The 27,553-nt window shown below is 35.7% G+C and overlaps 1 protein-coding gene across 11 annotated transcripts in view; it reads right to left on the bottom strand.

Annotated features, from left to right (window-relative positions):
* DENND1A (DENN domain containing 1A) overlaps positions 1–27,553 on the bottom strand; it is a 216,331-nt gene that overhangs the window by 139,380 nt on the left and 49,398 nt on the right. For 10 of the 11 annotated variants that reach the window (XM_052814751.1, XM_052814755.1, XM_052814752.1 and 7 more), the window contains exons 4-5: positions 21,940–21,989; positions 15,895–16,014 (exon numbers count right to left, since the gene is read on the bottom strand). The exons of the other annotated variant lie outside the window; for it this stretch is intronic. In XM_052814751.1, coding sequence (XP_052670711.1) covers positions 15,895–16,014; positions 21,940–21,989 — 170 coding nt within the window. The remainder of the gene's footprint in view (positions 1–15,894; positions 16,015–21,939; positions 21,990–27,553) is intronic. 11 annotated transcript variants of the gene reach the window in all.

Here is a 27,553-nt window from a genome sequence, read left to right as displayed (position 1 = left end):
CTATTGAAACAATATGCAGAATTCAACTTATGCAGCTTTTCTCAGCAGTTCTACCTCTCAGAACAGCCCCTGCTTCTCCAATTACCACTGCATAACCTGAGGGCTCCTGCCACGTCTTGATTTTTGAAGGAGGAAGTTGCCATGTAATCTCGTTGGGGGAATGTTGTATACATCTGTCAGCAAGTACAAGATGGTCTCATTCCTGACAGATGCATTTTGTAAGCCTTCAGACAGCAACCCAAACCTGATCCATTCGCAGAAGAGAAGATCTATCCATCTTGTACTTTAACTACTTCCTCCCTACTTTTTTGATGCTATGGAACTGGGTTTTCCCCAGGGTGATGCGCTAATTCATTTTGTATTAGCCCTGGAATGGAAGTTTCCAAGCCAGTCAGCCAGGGCCAAAGGTAATAAAAAGTGACATGATTTAATTACTTCTGTTACAGTTGTTCAGCAACTAAAGAAGGTGTGACATGAAGCCCTAATTAATTAAGTAAAATTGGTTTCTGGTCAGTAGGCAAGACCAGTGAACTAGCTGGACTAGAATGCAGTATTCTTAGCTTTATCTAATTCCACCAGTAGCAATACATTAGTATTACTAACACTTGACATTTTTTGTTGTGATCCTTCTCATTGATATTTTACAAAAGTGTTTTGACTTGCAGTCAAGATTAAAGCTTTGGCAAAATCTGCAGTAAACTTCCTTTGACACACCTTCACTATTCTTTAAGTTCACTAAAAGTCAGTTAAATTAGCATTGTCCTGGATTGGTAATATAGGGGAAAGAGGAGAAGGAGGTGGGGGGGTTGTTTTAAGGGATTCTGGGTCTCTGAGAAGGATAGCATTGAGAGAGATCAAATAGCTACAAGTCATAACTAACTTTATATTGTGTATTTACTCATTATATTCTGAAAGCAAATACTGTTCTTGTTTCACATTTACACAAGTTTTGTCAAGAAACTCCAATGATGCAAGATAACGTCAAAAAATTGGAGGTCAGAACTCTGTGTTACCTAGAGGCATACCAAAACAACAACAAAACCAAAACGGCAAGACAATAGCACAGAACCAATACTTTCACTATACCAATATCTTAATTTTTGCTCCAAGAGGGAATATTCAGAATGAATGGCACTTACCACTGCTATAAAAATTACCTGGAGTTTGTTCAGCTAAATCAATTGACAGTTCCAATCCAGGACTGTTACATGACAGCAACTGTTCCATCTGAAAGCTAATTTCCATCTGAAATCTAATCTCTGGTCTTACACAAGTGGAATTTTTTTTTTTTTTTTAGTTATTTATTTTGGCAAGAATTACCCTGAGGTTATAAGGGGGAAAAAAAAAGCCGACCAAAAATCGTGCATGGAAACAACTGACAACAGCTAAAATCTTAACTGGTCTACCTTTCTCCTTCAACCCATGTATCATTGATGCATCTTTTACCTGTTCATCCTTACCTCTAGCTCTTTCCTAAAACCATCATCAGGATTCACTTCTCCTTTCTGCACATATTCCTCAGGCTATTAATTTTGCTCTTCACTTTTACTTCAAAAAATAATAAAGTAATAATAGAAAGTTTCCAACAGGAATGCTCTGCTATATTATAGGAGCACTCTGAAGTCAACATACTTGTGCCTCTGACTGCACTTCCATGAACACAACATCCATGAACTCAGATCCCCAATTTTACTACTGCTATGATTAAAAGCAGCAGGCAGCAGACCGAGATGAAACAAGAACAAAGGACTGTCAGCAGAGAAGCGACTCTAGGATAAGAGCCCTGCATTAGTTTATACGGTCAACAGCTTCAGGAAATGTACAGAGTAACTCAAAGCTGTGGTAAACTCAGTCTGGGACAGCAGAAGTTTCTTTCCCTTGCCTCTGCACGTCTCATTATAGTTTTCAGAGTCAGCAAGTGAAAATTTCTACTAAAAGGAGAAACAAAAAACCCACGAAACAGCACCCCTTCTGCCCCCAAGGGAACTATTCAGAGTTCTAGGTTCTAAATGTCTGAGACTTGGAATAGTTGCAATATTACCTTACTAGATTAACTGAATTGTCAAGCATTTAAATATACAGCACAGACTACTTGTGCTTTGGAGTCCACAGGAAAGACAAACTAATAACAACTTTAACTTAGAACAATTGCCTACATCTATAGTAGGGTACATTATAGCTAATGAAGTGAAACAGGCATCTTCAGAGAAGGATTCATCCAGCCTCTCAGGCTTGTAGTTAGTGTGAATGTGAATCACACTCTGGAACCTTCTCCTAGTTCAATCAATTTCTAATTTTCCTGTAAATATTATGACCAACAAGATCTGTGGAAGTCTGTGCACAATTTATTGCCACCTTTGGAAAAAAAACATCCCCAAGCATTCCTAGGTGAAGGTGGTAAACTGCACATTAAAAAGCTTGCATTGCCAGGACTGCTAAAACTTGTGGAACTGTACAAGTTCGTTCACAAATCTTTAAGGACACAAACTTTAAAGACACAGAGGACTAGAAGTGTTTAGGATACCCACAATCAGAGCAAGAATTCTGCTTTGACCAGAACTGGAAGACTTGACAAATAGCCCAGATCTGGAAACAGCTCATTCTGGAAAGCATTAATCCTGCAGATTTGAGAGCTTGGGACACACCACCTGCTTATTAATATCATTAGAATGCAAGTTCCCCAAACCTGTTGCTGCATGCCTTAAAGCGTTTCCATATTCATGTTCCTTTCCCTTCCTCCCTATCTCCGCTCTGTGATCCCTTGTTCTCACATGGCTCCTGACACCACACTATGATTTAGCCCTAGCAGCACGTGCAAGAGAAGCGTGCGAGGAAGCTTATGCTGAGAGAGCTTCGCTTCCAGCTCAGGATCAATAGAAAGCAAGAAATAGCAAGAAGGGGAACACATTAAGAGTTTAACTGAAATGCACATTTCTCTATTACATAATTTCGAACCTGAGAACTACGATGCTTTTTCTTATCACCAATGTTGCAATAGTGCTTTAGAACAAACTTCCTTCAACTACACAGCAGCAGCGATCCATTGGTACAGGTTCTAGAGTGAGATTTGGAAGCATTTTACTATTACGCTCCTCATAATTCAAACTCTGTTTTGTGTCTGTCTTTATAGGTCATTGTTGGCCAGATGGAAAATATTAAGCAAAAAGGATTGCAACTAAATCAATCGGCTGTAGTCTGCTGCCAAAAGGCCCCAGGCTAACTACAAGCAGATTTGCAAGCAGGCTCTGCTCCGTTACAATCTGAGATCTGGCACATCCTTTGCCCCGACTAACAGCAGGAGGGCACAGGGCCAGCTGAGAGCAGCTACTGTGCCAAACAGACTGTGCAGGTCTTACTGCTTGAATGCTTCCACAGAAAAGGAGAATCGATGGGACTCTTTTGTAAACAACTCCCTGTACTTTCTGGCTGCTACTAACTTCAAAAGTGGTATAACTTTATCCCACGACAAAATTAATGCAAGTACACAGCTCAGACTTGTTACCAAAATCAACATGTAGAGAAATAAATACCAGTGTTAAAGGATAACACTTAAACTTTCAACTGAGAATAATGATGTATATATACACATATATAGTGCAAAACAAAACTAAAACATCTTTTCTCCAATGCCAAGCACCGTCTAGAAATAATTAAAAAATGGCTGAACAGTAGCCAAATAAATTATTCAAATTAATATTCTTTGCAACCTCTTATTTACATGTAAGAAGGGACTTAAATATGGTTATTGAAAATTTGACTTTTAATGTTTATTTCTAATATAAATACTTCCCAGGAGATACCTTTTTTTTTTTTTGTACAGCTCATGCATGCAGTTATCGATCAGCAGGTCCAGTTTATCTAGGAAGTTCGGTGGGAAAAAATATTTTCCTAATATTAACCAGCCAACCTCTTACACATTCAACATTTTATTCCAGACACCCGTGCCTGCAGTACCTGCCTCAACCGGAACAGATCAGGTACGGCTTAACTGATTTTCCTTAAGCATGTTATCAACAATTGGGGGCCAGGGGGAGAAGCAGACTGGTTGGAGCTAGTGTTTCATAGTATTTTATAACAGTAGAATTTATTTTTCTTTTTGCAATCAAGATAAAACCTCAAACTTGATAGATGAACATAAATAACGTCTGTTTTTAGTGGACAGTAAGAGAAAAATTGATAGAAAGAGAGGGGCACTTCTGTTTCAAACATCATCACCAGCTGATCACATACAATGAAGCATCTGCAGCAGACTCCACATCCCCTACTCCAACCATAAGGCATGTGTCACCAGTGAACAGAAAACAAGAATGAAGGTGTGCATGACAAGGCAGAATAAAAGCCAAGAATCTCAATTCATTTAAAAGCAATGTAACCAGTGTCCTTCCATTACCTAGAAAGACATTTCTCTCTTTCAGAGCATTTGTCATTACAGAAAAATCCAGAGTTCAGAACTTGTAACATTTTCTGTCTTCTCTAAATCTTTTCCTATTGCATTTAGTATTCAAATTTTAATTCATTTATATTGACAACATCAGGTACTTTGCAACTATGACTAAAGGACCCAACACAAATTGGTAACATTTTGGAAACATACGTAAAAGTGAAACAAAAAAGGTAAAAGAGACTGGAAAAAGAAGAAAAGTACTATGCTACTATGATAAATTACAGAAATAGAATTTAACATAGTAAGCCTACTGTAGTATGTTTAAGAACAATGAAGCCTAGAAATATGAAGCCTTACTCCAGCCCTGTCCATTTCTGCTGAGCCATACATGGAGCTTGCCACTCTTGTGTCGCGATTATGAGGTGTGCGGATTAGCAAGGTTCTACTGTATTTGAGTTTCAACAAAAATATTTAAACCAATTCAACCATGCTTTAAAACTTCAAGCTCAGCTAGCAAAGCCTTTAACAGACCTACTGACACCACAATGAAAACCCCAAAGCTTTTCACTCAGTGTCATTTAATATATTCCCTATTGACTTGTTATTTATCAACTACATCTAGTTGAAAATAAGAATTCATTATTTATGAGTTCAGTGGAATCAACTCCTTTCGATGTTGGTCTTAAAACTCAAAACATCAAAATGCATTTCTATGACTACAACTATGATGTTGCATACAATTTCAAAGAAAACAAACAATTAAGAGGAAATACCATACACATTTTTCACATATTAATAAAACAGAAAATACAGGCCTCATACAGAATTAACTGGATTCTTTAAGATGTATCTTGTTTTGTGACACTGCTCTTTACACAGACATTTAGATACAAAAATATATAAAAACTTCTTTTATATTTTTGCACATGTACACACAAATGAATGCATATTCTTATGAAATACACAGAACATATTGACATGATTAATAATGTTTGTGCTCATTCATGATCAATAACAGGACCAAGAAAAACTAGGAATAAACTTCAATGGAAGCTTTTTAATGACGGGACAGAAAAAAATGCATTATCACATGCTTTTAAGTTTTTAAGAGTATTTTAATAAGTGTATTTTATTCAGTATTGCAGAGAATATAGTTTCAGAAAGCTAATATAACTTGAGAGACAGTTCAAAATTTATTTAAAGATACCTGAGCAAGATAAGATACTAAGACAGCCTTACAGGCTTTCTGAAATAAGTTTCTAGAGTCTAAAAAATGTTTAATGGCAGAGATGAAAATGGAAGACAACAAATGAGCAGATGTAATACAAAATTTTATTCCTCTTTTCCTGGAACAGTATTTTTAAATAGCTCATCTCTATCTTGTAAAACTTCTAAGGACAATAAAGAAAAACCACAGGAAGTTTGGAAAAACTATACTGGAAACAGTGTATCAGAAAGAAGAAACACAAAGCAGATAGCTAAATTTAATTAATGTCAAGCTCTCTTTTCACTAGGTTCATCCCATTTCCATATATATTCTGACAAGTAACTGAAAATAAAAGCCAGTGTCTGTTTAAGCAAATCAGCAGGGGTAAAAACCCTAAACTTTTAAGATGTAAACTGTTTTATAAACATGTCAAGTTAAAGCAAAATGCCTGCAACAGCAGCAGACCCCTTCCAACCCTGCATACTACATTCATGGCGTTCTCACATTTTCTAAGCCATTTTAGATCAATTTCCTGTCATACACAGAAGAGGAAGTCGAACTGTTTTGCTACAGTTAAAGCTTGTAAGAAACTAGAATTTCTGTGAAAGAAGGTCAGACTCTAGCTAGGAGTCTTGTCTGCCCTCTCTTCCTTTCTCTGTAAGGTCCGTGCAAAAGAACTGAGAAACGCCTGCATCTTCAACTCTTCCTTACATTCAATGCATGTGTTGAATCCACTGCTAAAAAAAGTAATTTAAAAATCTATGAAGAAGGCAGACAGAGGCTCAATAACATCAGTTTTATTAGGTACAATTTTGTTGTACTGTTGAATCACAGAGAACCAATTTCTCATGACTTATACATGTATTTTTTGTGGCCTTTGCCAATGTCAAACAGAACCGGTTTGCTATTTTCTTTCATCTCTGAAGCGTTTTAAGTAGTACAGGGATTGCAGGGTCGATACACCACAAGGACCAAACAGACTGTCCAAGAGGTGTTCCATATCATTTCCAGCCTTTACCAAACATCTTTTTGGAAGGCTTGAAAGTATCATATAGATACATATGGAAGCAAAACATTGATTTTGCTTATTACTATTTTAATCAACAGAAAATTATAGTAAATTCTTGTAAAAGAAAGTCTGGAATTTCTTCTTATTTAATTAGACAGTAATATTTTTCTGTGTCCACACAGAAGCCTAACAGCAAAAAAGGAAAGGGAAGAAATCAAGTTAAAGAGATATATAGAGAGATATGGTGGGGTGGGGGGTGGGGGGGTTTAAAGGCTATCTCTGCTCTGGGGTTATGTACAGTGATTGCTTGCAGCCTAGACTTGTAATTACAACTTTAAATTAGCAAAAGAAATTCTTCCTCTGTTGTAGGCGAGCCTAGTTTCATTATCAGTTTTCTTCCTCTCCTTTCAAAAAAGTGGATTATATGTAAACTTTTTTTAAAAAGTAATTACAATATAAAATTACATAAATTAATAAAAGCACTAATCTCACGCAGGCTACAATGAACTAAGTATAAACTAACCTTACCAAGAAAAAGCCCCCCAAATCTATTTTACTCAGCTTGCCAAAACAAAAGTACTTAAGGTAACGGTCACTGCATCTGTCACAAATGAAAACTGGGTACAGAATTCAGCAGTCCTGGTACCATGTTGTTCCCTGTGCTAGTTCCCTTCTCCATCTTCCAATTGACTCCAAGATACTAAAATTAAAGTTTGAGTTGTCTACATATATCAATGGTAAGACTGGGGAGGGGGCAGTGGGACACGACACAAACAAACAAAACATCCAAAAACCAGTAATTTCTCTCCTTGAAATCAATGTCTGTGAATAGCGATCAGGCAAAAAAACCCACCCATGTACAACCTGCAAGTGGGAAACCAGCAAAACCTCAAACAATAGTTCAGTTACATCTTCCTCAAAGCAGCACGCAGCCAGAGAGGGGACTTTTTTTCCTACTGTGCCATAAATTTAAAAAAAAAAAAAAAAAAAAAAAAAGTAGTCTAACTACTTTCTTGCCAGGCATAAAATAAACTTCCTATTAATTTACTTTTATATATATCCAAAGGAAAAATGCAAAGCATGAAGAAACTGTAAATTGGGTAAAAATTTTTAGTTAACAAGAAGAATTCTAAGGCTCAGCCTTCCCACATATCAGACTACTACTAAATACATTAAATTATTTGCCCTTAATGTGATAGGCTGTATAATCCACAGAAGAAAATTCCTATTAACACTAGTTCAAAGCATGCATTACAAATCTGTGCTTTTTCAATGTTCCAAACTTTCATCCAGATAAAGTGAGAATGGGTTGTCCTTCCTTATTCACCTGCAAATATTCCTTCACAGACAACAGCTACAGAACATTTTAGAACAACAACAACAAAAATCAATTTTTCTAATTAAAGTATTTAATAATTTCCATACGTTATTGAAGAATTTCTATAGGCTCAAGCTTTTGTTGAGGTGAATTACTCCAACTTGACTCACTGACATGAACAAAATGCCCTCTGTTATATGCAGGCAGGCAGTAAAGTCAACTCTGGAAAAGTGGGTGGAATCCAGCAACACTCAAATTATTTCAGGTGATCAGGAATTAGTGCAATAGAAGTCCAGCCCTCTGAGGCTACAAAAACCAGCAGAAAACAATTCAAAGAGGATGATAACGCTAAGAAAAGGGCAAGAATCTTATGCCTTCAATGGAAGAGGATGGCTACAAGGGGGAAGCAGCTTCCAATTTCTTCCACCACCCTTCCTCTCCATCCCTAGAAAACAAGTCATTATTGGTTAACGTTGCACTGTCCTTGGGAGAAATGAGGTTGATTCACCTTTGCATCTACTATTTCCTTCTTTAAAAAATCCCATAGAAGATATTCCAAAAGGCTTATCAGCCTTACATAGTGCGTACTTTTACAAAATCAAGCCTTTAAGAAATACCTGAATCAAAACTGTAATATTTGGGTGTTTTAACAGTGCAGGTTGTTCAACGGATATTGAATCAGTGGGACTTTACTCCTGCAGTAGAGAAACAGCATAAAGTTTCATTGTAAATCAGTTAAGGATATCTTATCTCAGTTTACCATCTATCTGCTCTGTGATTCTTCATGAAGATTACTTTGTTTTGCATACTTTTTTTTTAGCTTAAAATTAACCAAAACTTGTATTCTCCTTCCCACATCCCATTTTGTACCTATTCTTATTACCAGATATACATAGTAGCAACATAACTTATTGATGCATTGGTACATCTTCCTTCAAAAGTACAATTTAAGTCAGGTGAGCCTCCATGCAGGCCAAATAATGAATCCTACCACAGAATCAGCTGAAGACACGCAAAACCCATTAAGTGGAAAAACTAAAAGCTTTTAAAGAAGTGAGTGCACAAGAAGGAGGTTTTGCAAATTTAACCCTTCTATAGTGGGTTAATCAGATTTTTAAGTACAATACAGCCACATTATAAAAAAAAAAAAAAAAAAAAGTTGGCAAAATTCTAAAATCAAAATGTACTCCTCCCCCCCACCCCATGCCCCCATGTGTAAATATTCTTCTGTGGCTTCTGGCCAAATCAGTGAAAAAGGAAAATTCTAGAAGACAACAGGACAATTATTTTAAAACAAAACCCACAATAAATACTAAATTTTCTCCCCCAAAATAATTGAAAGATTTGTGGAACTGAAAACACTGTTCAGGGTTTGGGATTTTTTTTCTTTACATTAGAAGGTATCACAACAGAAGTGTGTTACATTTCGGAGGCACATACACAAACAGTGGTATACAGGCCCTTAAAGCTGTTTGTCCCCTATGCATCAATGCCCTGCCAGTTGGCAAGCCTGAGCCAGGAAGCTGTCAATTCCAATCAAGTTTAGGCGATGCAGTCCTATTAAAGAAGTCTTGCTGGTTAAGGGGCGTCCACTGTTTCCAAAGCATGGGAAAAAAAAAAAAGGAAAAAAAAAAAAAAAAGAAAAAAAAAAGGGCTCTGCTTTCCTTAGATTTGAGCTGGCAACTTTCACTGACTAGAGTTTTCAAGGAGCTATGAATGAGCTTAACAAAGGAGTTCTGTGGCTAGTTTCTGGCTGAAATCCATGTCAACAGTTTTTAAGGTCACAGGTCACACTAACTAACATTTATTCCCAGCAGACCCTGCTCTAAACACAAGCTGTAAGTAGTACAAATTTGGAATTTTTCTGTAATCCCTTGAGATATTCCTGATCCTTCCACATGTTTCTGCTCAATTAAAAACAATTCTCACTTTGCACCACAAGAGAGGCCCCTGCTCAGAAATCTTATTCTATCCTAAGAATAAATGGACAAAGACTGCAATCAAAGGAAAGGAAAGGAAAGGGGGGAGGAGAGGAACTCACAACAAATCACACCAAAAACCTCAAATAACTCCATACAGAATCACATTCAGTTAGTTACATTTTCTGCCATCTGTCACAAACTATTATAGATTCATTTCTTTTTATCTTAGAAAAAGAGTGGTGCAGAGCTTAGCTATTTTGGCCGAGAGGGATTTCCACACAAATGTTTCTGCATTTCACTTCAGAAGAATGATTTTCATTTGGGTACAAAAGCTGAATACCCACTGAAAACTTCAAATTAAGTAAAATTGAAATCAGAGTTGCACATGGTTATAGCACCTTCTTAAATCAGTAACTTTGCCCAGTAGTTCTGTGAACCAAAGCAAAACTATGCAAAGTTTTACCTTTTTTTTTTTTTTTTTTTTTAACTTTAACAAAACTTGGAGCAAGAAAAAAAATCTTTGGCTTATATTATTACTGCCCCTTCAAGCAGTTAGAAATAGGTGCTATAGCTCACAGTTTAACAGAAAAAACAGAAATTCTACTAGTTAATAATAAAAAAAAATGCAAGGTACCTATTACAGAGTTACAGGAATGAGAGGGTGCTTGTCCACCAAAGTCTAATTACTTCAACTAAGTACGCATAAATCTTGGGGCCTTCAGGGCAATACAACCTGTCCACTACCACACACTTCTCCAGTATTGTCAAAGCAGTAACTACTGTCATCTCATTCACGTTCTCTTCTGACAAAGGTTTTACTATTATTGCTGCTACTCTTTTTGATAGGAAAGGGAAAAAAAACACATAGGCAGCCTCTGAGGGATAAATGATTGTGTATGGTCTGGCAGCATTTACCTAACATCTCTCAGAGCTGCTCTAATAATATCTGGAGAAAAGAAATTTTGCAAATTAAATACAGCATTAAATTGACCAAAATCACATTTGTGGAGAAACTGCAGTTAACAAGGCAACATATTTATCTGCATAGATGGACAAGTACACTGACTTCTGATCACCGTAGCTTTTATGAGTTTGACTTCTACTGAAACGGAGAACTGTAACGGACATTCTGTCCAGCTTTGTAAGTTAAGAAACAGTAAATCGTAATATCTTCAAGCTTAGTGACATCCTGGAAAATATATTTAAATACAATCAGTGAAGAATCGTATATAAAACAATTTATAGATTTTAATACTCTACCATACACCAGTAATCCAGGCTAGATTAAGAACATAGTGTTTTACACAGCCTAAGTTTCTTCAAAAATGTTAAAAACAATTCGATTAGGATTGCTATATTGTACTGTAGAAGTGCAGGGGGTTTGGGGATGTTTTGTGTTTGGTTTTTTTTTAAACACATTTTTATTTCAGAGTGGGTTTCATTCAATTTTTCACATTACTGGCCTCAGAATCTTAACTAAAAAATAAGGGATTATGAAGCAAACCAAGTAACAGCAATAACGTTACTTCAAAACCATTCTGCCAAATGGTTTTGAAGAGCACAAGTATTATACTTGGCCTTATACCTACTTACTACAAAAGTTCCGTTAAATCGATACAAAAATATTATTTCTCATTAAACTACAAAATTTATTTTTTAAACTCAAATATACATTGCCGTAAGAGAAGTACACGTTAAATATTAGGGTTGACTTGGTGAACATGGCTGTGATTTTTTTATCTATACGAAAAAAACCAGAGCTATTCAGGTCATCATTTTATTATGTTACATAACCTGAAATCATTACACTGACTTACACATTTAAACCAATTCATACATTTAAATAGGTTACCATACAGTCAACATTGCCGTTATTTTTTATTTAAAAGCAGTGTGTTTCATAAACATATAACTTGTTTTAAAGTTCAAATAGTCAGAATATAAAATAAACAGACATTTGAAGAAATTACTGGATCCTATATTTTTATAACCTGAAGAATTTTTCAAGCATCAGTAACTGGGTCCTTATACTGAATTCTGGAAGTATTTCAGAAGACAAAAGATAAAAATATTTTAAAAAATAAAACTTGTTCTATTATATAAACATTCTCCAATAAGGGTATCAAAAAAAGTGTTCGGACTGAGCTAACAAGATTTTTTACATTCCTAAAGCAGAACTTTTTCTTCCTTTATGATTGCACGGAAAGACAAAGTTGTCAGGAGTCTAAGATTCTACACCATATAAAAGTCAGGACAAAAAAGCCAACTACAATGAAAACTGATATGCACTTTTAAATAATGTCTTCATACAAGAACTTGATATCTTTCTCTGAAGGTAGAAAAAAAAAATTAATTTCATGTTTCAATGCCTCCATAGAATTCAGTATTTCATATGTTCAGCAGTCTCTTCATAGCTTTATATGCCCTATCTTCATTTTCTTCTCCTATCTTCAGACCATTAGAAACAGTACAAGTGGAAGTATCATGCTTATAGTAATTTTAGCTATGAGGTTTTTAACTCTGTCCCACTATGAGCAGACCACATACAGAAGTGTTTGTCCACTTAAGCTTTGAGAAACCAGATTGTAAAATAGAACACTCTACTCCTTTCAGTACACTTACCGATACTAATACAAACTGGTTTACACATTACTTTCCCATCAAAAGAATGTTGAAATACATCAATGCCTGTGCCTTTTAAGCGTTCTACATCACAGGAATTAACCAAAGAGGCAAATACAGCTGAGCCACTGAACAACAGTGTCCACAACGTAACCAACAAATGGGCTTCTGGAGAATTTAGTACAGCTAGAGTTGCTAGAAATCTGAAAAGATGAATAAGCTAGTAAGGAGATCTAACATTAAAACAATGAGGAAATGAAAATTAAGAGCCTCAGCATGCAAACTTGTTAAGAATCAGAAAGCATCTATATGCTTTAAGAACATATGAAAGTAGAAAGATAAATTTATAGTCTTATTTTATTTTTTATCACTGAGATCATATCAGTAGATCAGTATGTCTCCATCTTTCAGTACACTTCAATTAGCAGGAAATAGCAATCAAGAACAAATTCTGAACCTCTTTGACACCTTCCAGACTCTTTTGCCCTAATGAAAGAACATTACCTCTCTACATACATAGAAGACTTAGAAAAGATGAGAAACAAAAGTATACAAATTCCAGAACAAAACTAGGGGACATGCCTGATTAAGGAGTTGAAGAGGATGTCTCAGGAGAGTGAGAAACAGCGGTTTGGGAATGTCTCCACACGTTGTTTTTTGTTTCTTGTTTTTTGGTTTGGTGTTTTTTTTTTTTAAATGAAAGACTACAGCTCTTCACTAAATTCAGAACTACCTATATTGTTCATCCTCAAAAGCCCATGCCAAATCTCATGTGAAGTTAGATTAAAGCAAAACAAAACTCTAGGAACAAAAAAAATCCAGCTTCTTAATGCACATCCAATAGGATTTATTTCATTTCAGTCAAAATCCTGAAGTACTTAAATGAAGCCTTAGAAAGAAAAAATCTTTGGGCACGGAAATTTTACTAGGATATTGAAATTACCAAATTAGAACTCAGAATCTGATGACTTGGACATTAGCTCTCAACTTACTATGCATTCATCATTTGGAAAAGAAAATAATTAAAACGCATATTTTAAGTTTTGTAACATACTGCATTGAAGAAGGTAGTCCAGAATTCCAAGTTACCCAGGAGATTTTGATGTATGGTATGTGAGCTTGTGGGGTTTTTTTTAACTCACTTCACTGCTTAGAACCTCAAAAAAACCCCACCAGACCACCTGTGACACTTGTTTTGTGCTTCTGTCCGCCCTCTGCTGTCTGAAATGCAGAAAGTAGTCATCTATGCTAGAGCGCTCTACAACTCGGTGTTATGTACAATATTTGATCATTGTAGTTTCACGATTAACTAGAAATCAAGTGAAGACCAAAGGAAACGGAATAAGAGAGACAGACTCAGTGGTCCTACATTAAAAGAAAGTCACGGAACACCTAGAAGATGCAATTTTTAAACTTAATCAAAGATTTCCATACATCCTTGTGATGCTAAGCACAGCAGGAACGGAACTATGAAAACTATAGGGGAACAGGACAAGTGAATCTGTGTAATGCTGATCTACATTCCTTATTACCCTCTAAAACTTACAGTCACTTGGATTAATGATGAACTTTCATTTTCTCATTAGTTGACAGGAGAAAGAAGCAATAGGAATGAAGCTAAGAGTCCCAGTCCCAATTCATCCACTGCTGTAACTGCACTGGAACTCTTTTTTTTTTTTTTTTTTGGTTATGAGTTGAAGCAGAAGGCATTTAACTACAACATAACTCCTCCATTTCTTCTTGGCATTCACTTAACATGAGGGAGCTGACAGCAAGAACTCTTATCCAGGAGAGATCAAGAAGGGACTCGTACTACTCCTCATTCACATTTTCTTTCTAAACTGTGTTTCCCCTTTAATTTGTCATTAATCAGGAAAAGTTACCTTATGTAACCAGACACTTCCCACATGAGAGTGAATCAGCACCCCAACTATACAGGGTGGCAACTATGGGGAAACAGCTAGGGAAATACCTTCCTGTCTTCAGTATACAGTCCACATTGCTGGATTGCCATAGCTAATAATAGTTGAAATGTCTACTAGAGAAAAGAAAGAATAAAGGAAGATACTGAGAAAACACCTGTCACCCTGCCTCCTACGCAATTAATTAGTAATTTTGGTAGATTTCACAATAATTTCTCCAAATATTAAGCTTCTTCAGTAAAGGCGTAGTTTGCAGATCACTGCCATCAGTATAATGCTGTAGTACAAGGTAACAAACTTTTGGTATCTTCACCAGTCTAGTGCCAGCACAAATGGCACAGATATTCATTTTAAATACGTACATCAATCCAAAATCTATTCCACGGCATTGCTGTATGCAACCCAATGAAATGAGAAGCGTCCTTGTACTTGATAGGTGCTCTTAGATTTTGCAACATTATCCCTGAAATTCTCCAGAGGGGTCATATTCAATAACATATATACAGAAGGTCCCATTCTGTCACATGCAACATACAGTACTCATAGAACAAAGACAAGTTCTTCTTGTTCTTACACTGCATTCTCTCACATGAAAAGCAAACCAGAGGCGACTGAGACAGATGTCTACAATTGCTCATAGAGGAAATTGTCCTCATTTGTGATTGCTTCAGCAATTGTTCAGTCACTTAGCTGGCTGTTCATACAGTTAACTCTGAGCTATCTCTACCTGGGCCATTGCTCTGTAACTTCCAATTTCTCATGAACATGCAAAAAGCAGAAAGCAGAAGATCGACCATTCTTAAATTTGTTTAGCACAAGAGAGGCTGGATGCCATGTGGAAATCTTCAACCCACAGAAGTTCTTAATGGAACTAATACATTGGTAAATAATAAAACTGATTTTACTTGCATCATTTCTTGCAGCAAATGTAAACAGAAAATTACGGACTGTATTCCAACATGTCTGTGGGAGGTCATCAAAAACTACTCTGATAGAGCCTCTTTGCCCTTTCTGTGTGAAATGCATTGTTCCCAACTTCCACTAACAGTCTTCATTATGACAAACTTCACAAAACCCTCAACGGAACAGAGTAAAGCTCACACATACAAACTTTTAGGATGTGGAGAGCATCAGTGACATTCTTGCAGTTACCAACAGATGCTTTGTTATTAAAACTTGCATATACAAATGTCCACAAAATGTCTTAACAAGATCAGTTGTGACAGCTAAAGATAACAGCTGCCATCATGCTATGTCATATCAAATTACTGCAGAGAGACATTTTTTTTTCCACATTGTTAACTCAAGAACATTGACTACAAACAAATACAGTTATCTACAGAGGAACTCAAAGTGCAAGATATTTTGCATCACTTCTGCAGAAGAGCAGTGACTTTGAGGACCAGATAGGAAAATAATTTTGAACAGCTGGAAATTATAATTGGAGGGTAACACAGCAAAGTCAAACACTGTTTCCTAGAGTCAGCCAAAAGCCAAACCACAGACCTACCTTAAGATACAGAAGCAGCTCTTGGCCCCAGAAGATAAGCGACAGAATCCAAACCTCTGTTTGCTGTCAATGTCTGTAAGCACAAATGTAAAGTTCTGCCCAACTTGGTTAACTGCATGGCTGAAAATGAAGAGAGTAAGAGGAAAAAATTAATGCTGAGCTAACTTTGTGTCAAAAGTATCTACCCAAGTCACTGAACCTATAACATTTCCTCTTTCAGCAGAGCTTTTTTTAGAAATTAACTTTGAGAGTATACACCCTCTAGAAACTTAAATATGCTAGTTGCTTGGTGAGGAACAAGTGGGTTTGGGGGATTTTCTTCCCATTTTTTAAGTGTGGGAGGATACTAAAAATGCATTTATCTTTAAATGAAAATGGTTATGACTATCAACTGTCTTCAATGCAGTACACACGGTACAAACCAAACCCATGTTCTCTCATATAACCCAAAATATTTCTTTATTACTCTTCGTTTGAGAATTGGTTTACTCCAAGAGCAAGGCAATGTTTAATAACATGCTAAGCTTCTTCAGCACTTGGATATTGACTTGTAGAAGCTTTACTATCCATCTACCAATTTTGTATGTATGCCAGATACACCGTTCCAAAATGTTCGGCAACTGGAACCATGCCAGGTGACTCTCCTTTACTCTAGGAGCTAGGCAATCAGTTAAAAGAAAGACTAGAATAGTGTGCAAAGGACGAAAAGAGAAATTAGAATCAAAAGTACACTGTGCTAAAGCCAGCCATGACTATAAAAATAATTTTGTAGGACTTCTATATGATTTTTCAAAATTAAGAGTCATTTGCCTCATCTGTAAGAGCTTAACGGCTCTTCAAGAATAGCTCAAGTGAACTAATAACATTCTCAGATGTTGGCTCCTACTCACACCACAGTGGAAAGTATCACTATAGGAAAATTTTCCCAAATTGGAAAAACACAGTTTTGGAAAACAAAACAAAACAAAAAACCACAACCAACAACCACCACCACCAAAACAAAAACACAAAACCAAAAACACAAACAACACAAAAAACAAGAACTAAACCAAACCAACAAACAAAAAAACCACCCAAACCCAAGCATTTAAAAATTCATGTCTTTAGAAATACTATAATTCACATCTGCACTTTACCACTACTAGATGATGCTCAAAATAGTAAAATAAGATCAAAATAAGATGCTTTACATTTAAAGCATGGCACTTTCTGAATGCTATTTATTAACAAAATGAAAGACATTCTTGAGATATTCCCACATTTGTCTAAAGTTAATCAAATGCTTATGTACAGTGACGGTAGATTCCATATGAACCAAGCCCAACTCACCTCCCAGTTTGTAGAGATGTAGTTTTACTGTTAACAGAAATTTTGACATTTAGTGGTGAAGCTGAGACTAATGTAATTATTAGAGGATTTTTCATCCAATTTCAGATCTATTCGAGACCTCATAATGATATGAAATTAACACTTATTTCAAGTTATGTTCTAGTTTATTTTAGGTTTACTGACAACACAGACTAGCATTTACACGTGTATCTTTACAAGTCAGTCCTACCAAGAGCAACAAAAAAAACCCATTAAATTCAAGGCCATTTAACTAACAGTCACAAGCCTTAAAAGCGAGCAAATATTCTCTTCTATGATGCCATATATAACGCAATAAACAATTTATGTGGGAGATTATACAGTCAGTGCCTAGAGAAAAAAAGAAAAATAGACTTGCAGAAATAAAAGTTGGATCCAAATCGGAAAGATGTCACTGTCCAGCTTAGAAAGAAGAATCCTCCAGTGGATCCAAACAGGGAAGGAAAAACATGCAGTGATGAAGACGAAAAAGTGCTCCAAATTCACAGATGAACAAAAAGACAGATATTTTAAAACATTTCAGTAGTCTGAGAATTAGACAGTGTAAGTACTATCATCCTACCGAAATCTAAATGTCAACAGAGCAACCATTTCCATAAACCATACTGAGCTGCTAGGGGATACCAAAAAATCCCTTATGGGTGTTGTGTTTTATCTGTAAAGCTTGGATGTAATGTTACTATGGTGATTTTAGTATGGTGTTTTAAAAGGGGATTATATGCTTAATTTTAACAAGGTTGAGAGCAGAGCATGTGTGAGAAATAGCATTCTAGCTGACAATTAAAATTACGGAACGGGGAAAAAAACATGCTTCATTTGCAGCAGGGAGAAACTTGTTTATTAAGCAATTGTGACACGTTGGTAAGTTCCTCCAAAGTAAACCTAAAGATTCTTGCATTTATGTGATCTGCAGAAACTAAGTATGTCTGAGAGGTCTTGCTCAAGTTTCAGTTACCAGTTCTTCACATGGAAGGATAAACTTCCCAATGCAAAAAAGTGCTTTTCCTAGGATCTTAATATCAAGACTTAAGATTCATAGCTCTATTTTCAAATGGGAAGAAGGTCTATTTAGAGCCTAACAGGATGGAAGCACCATAAATCTCATCTCTAAATGGGCAGACAGAAATTAGGATTGGAGGGAAGGGGAGAGAGGAAGAGTGATTTCTTAAAAATCCTCCATCACTAGCTATATCTGACTAACACAAATTAATCCTAATATGAAATTTGACTGAGGTGGAGTTCTTCACTCCTGCAGTTGGAGAATAGCCTCTGCCTTGATCCTGCAACTGTAAGATTAGAAAACTCATGGTACACTCCCTAAAGGAAAGGGCAACTAGTCCTTGGTCATTTTTGACCACTGGCAACAATATATATAAAAAGAATCAATATTAAAAGACTTAAGAGTCTGTGTCAATGAGTGCCAAAACCTTCAGGACCAAGAACAGTCAGATATACAGAAGATCTTGATTCGCCTCAAAATCTTGGCATCCTATCATCATTTGAAGTAGCGATCTGGCAGAGGCAATAGTACATCTTCAGTTTTTGCCACCTGCTTTATAAAACATGCAGCCTTAGAAGAGACGCACATGTAGGTGAAGACTTACATCCTTTCTCAGCACTTGTTAAACAGTGGTATATATCTACAACATCAAAGTCAGAAGAGCAAGACTCAACTCAAGTACCATGGAGAACACTTCTACCATCAAGAATTTTCCAGTGAAAGCCTGGCACAATACTGCACGTAACACAGAACGTAGTTATGTAAGTTAAATTTCCCCAAGTAAAAGTCCTCACAAACAGGGTATAAACTGGGGACACGACTCTAGCAGGACTTGAAAACCTAAGTTCTATGACTGGTAATGCTACTTTGGGCTCTGAGCTGGTGAAAGGAAAAGCAGCATCTATTCTTTAGTGACTACACATTTCTGATCATTTGTACCAGTATCTCTTCATTGTAAGTCATACTGATAATTTTTCCACAGATCCTGAAGAGACATCCTACCCAGAATATTATTCCAGCAGAAGGTATTAACCCATGTTCCTAAGTTATCTGAACAATGAGCCAGTATCTCCATTGTTATATTAAGAAGAATAATTTTAAAACCTCCCAACACCGCAGAGAGATTCTAATACTAAAATACTAACAACAAGGCAACCTAGTTAACTGGGAATAGTACCTAAGTATTTGGAAGGCCTTTACTGAAACCACTTGTTTCTCGCTCTTTTTGTCCAGAATGAACAAAACAATATATATTTAAAAAAAACACCCTGAGGACTAAGAATTACAGTAACTGGAGATCTGATCCAACATACCACTTTTCAGGCACATACAGAGGGATAAAATCCCACTAAAGAGTGCTAGTCAACTCTGTAAGACACAACTGTAAGGACCTTTCTGACACGTAACTGAAGACAGTATTTCTTGTAGAAGCAATTTCTTTTCATCTCAAAGTAGAAAAAGTGTTTACTGAGAAGACTGAGGGGAATATTAAAGCATTATCTGAACTAATTTCATTATTGGGCTACCTGCTCACTACTTTAAATAACTTTATTTTAAATGCAGTATAAGAAATGTATAAATAAATATTCAGTAGTTGGTTAACAGTAAATAGGGAAAGAATAGACCAACTAGTGAAAATTTATCACTTGCTGAGTTCCAGAAATAGCTTCTAAGAACAGGTATTAGATCAGTTCTAAACCTGGAAGTAGCTAAAGGATGAAGAACATTTTGCACTTAAGATGCACTGTATTTTTCTCTTTATCATGGTCACGTTAAATTCATTTGCATTCAGTGATATAAGACTGTTTACCTTCTTGCTGTAACTGGCAGGTTAATTCCCACACACAGTTCAAAGCTAAGTCAAATTTAGATCATAGAGGACTACAAGAAGTATTTATTTATATATATACTTACGCACACACCTATGTGTGCACACGCGCGTGTGTGTGTACTTTTACATCAGGAAGAGAAGTAGCACACACATCTCTTTCAGCTGCCATATCCTTAACTTGGACATCCTCTACCTTCTGGACTATTGAAAGTCCATTCTTAATTTTAAATTATTAAGTATGCTATGGGTTACAATCTCTCCTTTATGTTCAAAATGGTTGGCTTACAGTCTTTTCAGTGACTGTGATACTCAGTTAAAGAAGGGAATCCAGAAATGCACCCCATATGGGGTTTCAGCGTTCTTATCTTTCAAAATGTTATATTGCTGGGGAAAAACAAAAAACAGCAAAACAAACAAAACCCCTAGGTACAATAAGTTTACACAGAGTAAGCATAAATATTTCTAGTAGGAACACATACATGAGAAAAATATAAGTACTTCCCTACTCTCTCCCCTTAGGAAAGGAAAAAGATAATCAGCAAAAAGTGATTCCAAATTATAAGACAAATTTGTGGCTTTTAAAGGTCATCTGAGTCAACAAGCACTGGTTAAGTAGCTCATGTTGACAGCCCAGAATATTCAAATTCTCTTTTTATGTACAAATCAGGTACAGCAGAGGCACTGGTAATAATAGCTGTCTCCAGCAGTGCCTCACCAATGTCTCTCAACCCTGATCTGCAGGAACCACCTGGAGGGTTGAAAGAACATATCGTCTGCATGATCCATTCAAGCTTTCAGCTTCCTCCAAAAGCCCAGATTACTATGTTGGAGGACAAAGTGTAGCAGTGGTTTTATTACGTAGACTCCTATCTCCAGAGAAGCATAGTGAGATTTCATCTCCATTCATAGAAACTAGTGAACAGTATTTCAAGGTAGCTAAGAAATACAAGCTGGCCTATGGGTGGGGGGAAAAAAATGAAAGGAAAAAAAAAAAAATTGAACAATGGCTCAAACCAGAAGTGATATTAAAAATGGATGTTGATTTATAAAGAAAATCAATTTCTACTGTAAATATCACAGATTTCACTAAAATGAGAAAAAGATTTCTAGCAGCTTAATCACAGTTAAGGTCAATTTCATCAATCAAAACCATTCAGCGTGTTAGCTGACCTAAGACAAGTGATTCTAATGAATTCAATGATGCTTATAGATAATGTGAGCAGTGGTGCATCCTTTCTAAATTTCAATGCTTGTTCTTTTCATGAAACCATCAAAAATAACTCACAGTAAAAGCAAAACTAGAAAAACTAAGTAAGTTCTGGAGTTTTCTAAATTACAAAAATTAAATACTCTCAGCTCCTATCAAATCCACTGTAACTTACTTTACAATTTTTCCCCCCAAAATTAGAAGCCATATTAAGTAGCCACCAAGTAAACCACCAGCATTCCAGCAAGAGGCCTTTAAATGTAAAGCACTTATTTCATTGTTCTGCCCAGATTTTGGCAATTAAGAAATAAAATACATACTCACACAAAGCTTTGATAGTAATATGCATATTTGACAACCACTACCTAAGCATTTTCACATCCAACCATTACGTGGAAGTAAAATAAAATGCACTCTTACTGCTGCCACTGAACAGCTCAAACTTTTAAAACTTTTTTTTTTTTTTGATGGTGCCCATAAAAACCCCAGGAAAAAGTGATTCTAAGACTATAATTTGCACTTGGGTGCTTTAAATCACAGTCAAGCAGACAGAATGTTAAGAATGGTATGGTTTTTATTTTCTACAGTGGTTTTATTGACAAGCTTATTTTCTTGTAAAGTTTGAAAAGCTAACACTACCTGTCCACATAGAAGGGGAAACAAAACTTGGTCAAAGTCTGTAGAACTTCCTGTGGAGAGAAAAAGAGATAATTTATACATCTAGTGGGACCAATAAATCTAATATTAACCACATCACACAATTTCACAACTTTGCCCTGAAGAAATAAGAGACAGATGAAGAAATATGGGCTTTATCAATTACATGGAAGGAGTACCAGGCAGTCAATCATGTGAAATAATAAACATGATCAAACTTCATTAAAAATGAAAAATTAATCAAGATTCACACATGGGCAGGCAGCAGGAGCCATCCAGCAATTCTCCAAAGAGTAGGAGGAGGTTGGGTTGTTGAGTGTTAACACCTCTCTAGGGACAATCTCTACCCTGACCATATGGATCATAGTGAATAACACCAAACCACATGGGTTTGGCCTGGCAGGACCACTTCTGCTGGCACAGCTTTTGACTGTTACCTAGGAACAGAGGTCTGGGGGATTAGAGAATACTTCCTAACATCAGCAAGATAAATAACAAAAGATAAAGCCAATAGGTCTCATAGCAGGAATGTTTAACGTTGCCTACTGCTATTGGAAAGAAAATCTGAGTGTTAAAAGACTGATTAAAATAATGTGTATTAAAATTAATACAAATTGTTTAGCCCACAAACCATTTTCTAAAAGTTGTAAAACAGCAACACAAAGAAACTTTTAAGTATAGCCTTTGCATAATATCAAATAAAAAGCATGAATATGAAAACTGAAAACATGATCAGCAGAGAAATTAATCACTTTCAACTTTACAACTTTAAACAAATACAGTCATTAAAAAGGCAAAACCAGAAACATGTTAGTCCCCAAACAGTTGTGTTCATAGACAAAAGTAATCCATTTACATTATATTGTTCTATAATATTCAAAATTTAAATTCTATAATCCACTACCCACCATAAATGTCTAACCAGTTTGCAGACCTTTACTACAAGCCAATTCATCGTTCATTCTCCTTCACCTTTAAATATTTCAGAACCTGAAATGTAAACTATATTTCTGCTTTCAGCTGAAACAAGATAGCCCTGACTAAATGACAAACCCTCTGATAAATTCAACACTTTTCTGACCAATAGCAATAAATTATCAATAACTAAATTGATGCTTCTCGCTTCATTTATTTCTAAAACCAATGCCATCATTCAACAAATAAACTACATCAATCTAATAACCTATTCAATGAAGCAGAAAACATATTGACTCCCTTGCAAGAACATGTTCCTCCTACATAATTCAAATAAGCACATCCCATTCTTAGCAATGGTTTCAGGCTCAACTGCTCATAGACTCTTCTTTGGAGGTTTCTTGACAACTAAAATGTGGCAAGTTCTTAAGATTTCAGGCAGAAACAGATATGGAAACTTTGACTTCTTGACAGTTTATTGATAGATTATTTAACAACCTCCTGTTTTTAAAGAACAAGAAAGGATCTATTGAAGAATGCCATGTAAAGCAAAGAAGTATCCTCCTTTCAATTTCAGCAGGGAACTTGGAAAGGAGCTATATAAGTTTCAGAGTAAACTCTGCAGAAATATGTATTTTGATACAAAATAATGCCTTTATAGTAAAGACCTCATTAATGTGATTGGGTTCACCCTTGTGCAGAATCTCATTGACTTCCCCAAGGATCAACCGTCTGCTGTACAACTCCGATTGCTTGCGCGCAAAAACTACATCTTGACAAATTTTAGCTATTACACAGTTATCCTTTACCCACGACTGAAATCTTAATGCATAAAATGCTAAAAAAAAACCAAACCAAAACAAAACAAAACAAAGCAACAAACCCCTGAGAATTTTAAAAGAATCAAAATTATATTTGCAGGAGAGTAAAGTGCCTATATTATTATTGGCCTTATCAATACAAATTGTCCTCAAAATAATGACTGCACATCTATCTTTTAAAAACAAAGCCATGTAGCTCCTACATAGAATTCTGAAATAAAAGAGCGTTAAAAGATAAGAAGTCATCAGTCACCTCAAAATGGCAGAATATATTGTCTCCATTATTTTGATGATTTAAATAATTACTGTAACTGAAAGTAAAAACATTCACATACTAAAACACTTTAGCATCTCATCAGCATTGTGTTATTGTAGGATAAGTGTACTACTCAGAACTTATTTTGCACTTGTTTCTTGATATAACTTCCTAAACACAGAAAATGAAATTTTCACTTAAAGAGGCAATACATTGAATCTGTACCACTATACATTGCCTTGTCTTCTAAAGAAAGATTTTACAGTGATATTATTATGTGGCTTTTATAATGTTATTGGACATAATTTGCAAGTCATCATATACATATACTTATCCGCCTTGATTTAGAACTAAAAAATTGAGACTAGTACAGGTTAACCACAGACATATTTTTAAACTATTAAAAAAAATACATAAAAATCATATACTGATCTTTTGAGTGTAAGAAATATAATTACTGGAGAATTATTCAATTTTTGCTCAAGTTGCAAGCTCGTTACTATGAATGTAATGCATCCCTCCCACCTTCCCTTTAAATACTGCTCAGTTTGAAAGATTAGCAATGCCTATATAATATACAACTTCCTACCAATTGTACAGGTGAGTGGTTACTTATGGCCTAGAAAAATCGTAATTTCTTTACGATTTCAAACAAAAACCATAACAGAACCAAACCTAGAATCACTCCATGTCAGCATCTTATAATCCTTTTTATGTTTTTACCAGACATGAAACACAGAGGTAGTATCAAAAGCCTGTTTTCTTATTTTATTCCCCTATGCCTATTTTCTTAAAGAAAAACCTACATAAATGCCTCTAAAGCAAAACCCCCTAAAAAGAAGAAGAAAAGAAAAAAAATCCCAAAACAATCCAGGACACACAGCTGATAAGCGTAAATTACCCAGTAGCTGAAACCAGTGTCTCTAGGGTATCACATGCCAGTTTTCTGGATCAATCCCCAAGTTTATATTTTCACAAATCTTTTTACATGCAGTTTGATTTTTAACATTTTAATGAGCAAAAAGTGCATCTATAGCAGCCAGTCACCACAGTTAAAGTGCAGGGCATGAACTGTGTCCCTTGAGGGATTCAGCCCAGCCGTGTCACCAGTGGCTTTAGGACATACACCACCTGGTTCCTTGTCCCAAGGTTCCAACTCTTTTCATAATCAAAACACTGCTGACATTATAAACCCCACATGGGTTTTCTAAAATCCTTCCCAATCAATAAAGCCAGTACATAACTTATCGGAGACAACACAGAGCTCATTGATTAAGTTTGGTTTCAGTAGCAAAGTTTTCAGAATAAATGAGGTAGGAATACAGTGTTCAGCCCTTTTGTGTCACATAGCAATTTATGAAGGTGAGGCAGTCTCTAAAAGGATTTCCTACACACACACACACACACACGAGATATTCTTGAAAAGCGTATGGAAAGCAAGGTTGTTAAATACACACAATACACACTTGGCTTATGTCCTGAATTATCTATACATTGAGATGAAATAGTGAAGAAAGCTTAACATTGCTGAAAAATTTTGCATATTCATTTGTGAATTTAATGGGCAAGCTGTATCTTAACTCAAGTCTTTTTAATTTTTATTTTTAAACGTTTCACCGTATGCTCCCACTACCAAGTCAATGGAAGAACTTCAGAGCCTCTTAAATATACAGGATTGCTTTATTTCTCTTGTTCAAATGAACATCGGTAACAAATAATGCCATGCTGCAGCTACAATTAAATAAAACTGCACTGATAAAATGATATGCAAATTGATGGTCTAATGCAAACAATCTACTCTTAGAAAGACGCACGATACAACAGACATTCAAAGTGGAACAAGAAGTGTAAGTAGAAGTTGGAGAGAAATGAAATTAAAATACAGGCAATCTGTGAAAAATTATGAATGATTAAGGCAAGACACTCAAATATTAATGTGAGTCAGAGAAGGGAAACAATAAAACACAAAAACCAACAGGTTGGGGACCTGTATTTGGAAGCCTATTGGGAAACCTGAGGAAAAACAGGAAGAAGTTGAAAAGACTACCTAGAGTACAGACAAGACCTTTAGCTGTGGATCATGGGGAAAAAAAAACCAAACCAAAACAACAAACTCAAAACCCCACAACCATATTACAGAAAGCACATACATTTTTACAGAAGGACAATTCAAATATTACAAGAGAATGGAGCATTGCAAGTAAGATGAGTTTTCCATGGAGAGAAGAGATGACTCAGTGATGAAAAAGATGAATGCTGGTTTATTTCCTTGACCTTAAACCAGAGGTGAAGTATAGGTGAGGTTGCTCTAAGTGAAACGCTAAACAGAGAGGGTGGAAATACAAATAGTTTTCATCTTAACCAGCTTGAAATACCATCTGAATACACAAAACAAACATGAAATCCATCCTCTTCGCATGGAGGGACACCCAGAGAGTTTCAAGAACACATCAACAGACTGATGAAGGAAGGAGGAGAAGCTGGAGAGCAACGAGGGTTAAGAAGAGAACAATGACAGCCAGCCTTATGGGATCAAGGAAGGTAAGAATAGGTAATAGGATCCTGACTTGACCAGCAAGCAACTATAGATTATTTTATTTCTGCTTAAGAAACAACTTCAAATTCAAACATTACAAAAATGTTAATATAGCATAAGAGTGCTAAGATATTAACTGAAGCAAAATATTATCCAATTACTTTGAAATTTGGATTGTACATTTATCTACCCTATAGCCACAAAACCGTAAACTGCTCTTACATTTAAGTAATCTATTTGAATAATTTTAAGCTAACGATTACTTAAATCATCCACTGCAAAGGAACAACAGGTTTAAGAATTTTAAAAGTTGCCAGCGCACCCAAATAACCAACTTAAACCTGACAATAACTCTGTTTAAAACCCAAAAAGTGGTGAAAGAAAAAGTACAGAACAATCTAGAACACCATAAATTCTGTTAGCTATCCAGAATTGGTCAGAAATTCATATACTTTTGCCTAGGAAAGGGAACATCTTTCTGCACAACAGTAAGTACCTCAGTAACAAGTTTTGATAACTACTTCAAACATTTTACAAAGCAACTACTTACAATGGACGAGGAAATGTAGTCATGTTTTAAAATTTTATTTAAAGAATATAAATGTAATAAAGCAGTGCCAGCACAAAAAAATTAAACCACTAACTTGAACACAGCTATGAGTAACAAACAGGGATGAGTACATCCTGTGTTTTGAAAATTTAAACTTTAATTTGCATTTATTATTAGTGTCAGTTTATATAATCTTACGTCAAATTTTCTTAAAGTTATTATTACAGTTTATTCTCATCAATTAACAAATGTGATGTAATTGTGTAGTTAAAAACCAGAAGAAACATTCCAATTCAAGCAGCTTATAAAATCTACTTCTCAAATTAGAAAGATATCCTGCATGCAAAGGCCAGTGTCACACAGCCACAACAAAAAGCTGAGATTTTGTGAGATTACAAAGCAGAGAAAGCAAAGAACAATAAACTTAAAAACAAGATTTCTCTACTTTTTAGAAAACTGTTACAACACAGATTCTTTTTTAAAAAATCATTGCTTGTTTAAAATGTTTATGTCAAATT

Source organism: Harpia harpyja, chromosome 19, assembly GCF_026419915.1.
Source record: "Harpia harpyja isolate bHarHar1 chromosome 19, bHarHar1 primary haplotype, whole genome shotgun sequence".
In the NCBI taxonomy this organism is placed as follows: Eukaryota; Metazoa; Chordata; class Aves; order Accipitriformes; family Accipitridae; genus Harpia; species Harpia harpyja.
Note: the sequence above shows the minus strand (reverse complement) of the source record. Positions and strands in the feature narration are given on the sequence as shown.